The sequence below is a fragment of the Montipora capricornis genome, chromosome 9 (genome assembly GCF_036669925.1).
Source record: "Montipora capricornis isolate CH-2021 chromosome 9, ASM3666992v2, whole genome shotgun sequence".
NCBI lineage: Eukaryota > Metazoa > Cnidaria > Anthozoa > Scleractinia > Acroporidae > Montipora > Montipora capricornis.
Genome location: NC_090891.1, coordinates 34,517,858 through 34,520,357, shown reverse-complemented (window position 1 = coordinate 34,520,357; position 2,500 = coordinate 34,517,858). Strand labels below are relative to the sequence as shown.

The following is a 2,500-nucleotide window of genomic DNA, read 5'->3' as shown; positions in this document are numbered from 1 at the left end:
TAGATGCTACTCTACAGAAGCTGGTGGGCAACAGAGCTAAAGATGTGCTCAGAAAGATGGAAAAGGCGTGCCTCTCAGGAACTCTAAATATTGCTTGCACGTTTAAAGTAGCAACGAAAGCACTCGAGAAGTCTCAGTTGCCAATAGGTCCCTTTTACTTGAGATAGACATTTTTTTTTAAGTTTTACTAGGTCCACGGGCTACGCTGCTGGCAGCGCCTAGTGATGCTACTTAACTGTATATAGCATACAGACGTTTTAACTACTATAATAATAATGTGATGGCAATGGTCCTTGAGTTTGAAGAGAGAGCGGAGAAGTTAGGTCATAGCATGTTAGATAAAGAGGCAGCAAGGTACGCAGAGGAGATGGGCCTCAAGTTGCAACTAGATTACGGTCTCAAATGCAACCTGCATAAAGCATGATAGTGGAAAGGTGATAACAGCAGAGAAACTTAAGGTAGAGCTGAGAATGTGTTTGGAGCAGAGGTCATTGGATGCAGTGCATGAATAGAAGTGAAAGGGAAACTAATCTCTGCGAGAAGTGAAGACAAGTGCTTTAACTTTGATGGCTGTTTCTGTTAGCTGAGTGGTTGGAAACAATGCACAACACACACATGTACAGTGGCGGGGATGTTTGAGCTTTACGAACAGTTATTACCTATGAGCTTGTATGCTTACCAGACAATGCACGCGGATGCAACGTGTGAGGTGATGTGCAGGCTATGCAATAAGGCCCCTGAAAGCGTCACTCATGTACTGGCTGGTTGTACCGCCCTTGCACAGAACATTAAGTACATGACCCAACATTACGCAGCCGTGCAGAAGATAATCTTTTTCGAGATTCTGCAAGACCTAGGCCTTGTAGACTCAGTGTCACCTTCGTACTCCCCACTGAAACCAAAGCCAGTGTCACGGCGAACAATGCGCAAGCATTCTGAGATGTGCCCCTATTTGCGGAGCAACCCAGTAAATATTAAAAATGTTGTGTTTTAAGCTTTGGAGACTCGTTTGGGTGATACCGTGGATTAAAGGGCGAAAGTTTAGTCAGCATCTGACATGAGCATAATTTTCAGCATAATGGTTTGATTTTTAGGGTGACACTAAATAAGCATAATGGTCAAATTTACAAGCATAATGTGTCTAACCCTAAAATTAGCAACTCCTCCAAATATGTTAATTGCAAAGGGAAAAATTTCACTCGCAAATGCGACTGTATAAGTTGGAATTTCTAGTCCTGATTTACCATAAGCATGTAGATACATTGGACAGGCCTAATTATTAGTTTTATAAAAAATATTGTGTAAAATTCTACATAATCCAGTGTAATTTCCGCATAATCAACACATGTTTACGCATACTATGGCCTAAAAATTTCCGCACAATCTTTCATTATATATTCAGTATATATTTCAGTATATATTCTTCAGTTTTCAATTTATATTTTTGTATTAAGTTTTCACTATAGTTAACAAGCTACTCTCATGCGCCTCGTCATACTGTTTTAACTATATGTTGCATACAAAAGTTTTAACTGCTGAAATAATACTAATAATACTTTAGTCAGCCATCTTCAATTGAGGAATTTTAGAGTCAATGAGTATTTTCAAAATTTTAGGCCTGAGCATAAGTACATATAAAGGAGTTAGTTAAGATGAGGCTTCTACTATCTAGTCAGATTGTATTTCTTGCGGCAACCAGTGTAAAGAGATCCTCTACTCCACCATGTGAGCTGTTTATATATCATCTGTATATGATCCATTCTTGAATATGCTGGTCAGGTTTACCATCACACCCTACCAGAATATGTTAGTGACGACCTAGAGAGACTACAAAAGCAGACACAAAGCATGATCTATCCTGCCATACAGGGAAGCCTTAGGTCAATCTGATCTCAGTACTCTTTTTGAAAGGAGAGAAGCAATGACAATCAAACTGTTCGACAAGGTTACTGCAAACCCACAGCATAGCCTTGAGAATCTCCTGTCAGCTAGAAACACTGTCTTATGACTACTTGCTCAGGAATTTGAAGATGCTTGTCCACCCCATTTGCAACACTGAACGCTGTAAGAACAGTTTTAATATAAGCTTAACATATAGGTCATAAACTGTTTCAGCAATTTTTAACTCTTATGGAAAAAATATTATTAATCTTATGATAATTTTATGTTAATCTAAGCACAATTCAGCTTGTGGCTTCAACGTTTTAGAAAATAAAGTATCTATCTATCTATCTATCTATCTAAAATAATCACCTCTTTGTTGTGCAGAAATCAAGATTTTAGGAATATCGGAATTGTCAGTCACACATATCAAAGTCCTTGGTGTTCTATCTGATAGCCATGAAAGTAAATCTTTGTCAGTAACCTCCCACAAAGACCTACAAAGACATAGAAAACTGTCATTTCAAAGCAAAAATTAAATATTTTATAGGTGTTTTCTCTTCAAGATTGTTGAACAAACAACCTGATCATCAAGGGCAATATAAGGCAACAGAGGAAA

The 2,500-nt window shown here is 38.1% G+C and overlaps 1 protein-coding gene across 1 annotated transcript in view; it reads right to left on the bottom strand.

Moving 5' to 3' along the window:
* Positions 1-2,500, bottom strand: part of LOC138016493 (streptococcal hemagglutinin-like) — a 16,815-nt gene that overhangs the window by 11,922 nt on the left and 2,393 nt on the right. The window contains exon 3 of the mRNA XM_068863638.1: positions 2,254-2,378. Within this exon, the coding sequence (XP_068719739.1) occupies positions 2,254-2,378 (125 nt within the window). The remainder of the gene's footprint in view (positions 1-2,253; positions 2,379-2,500) is intronic.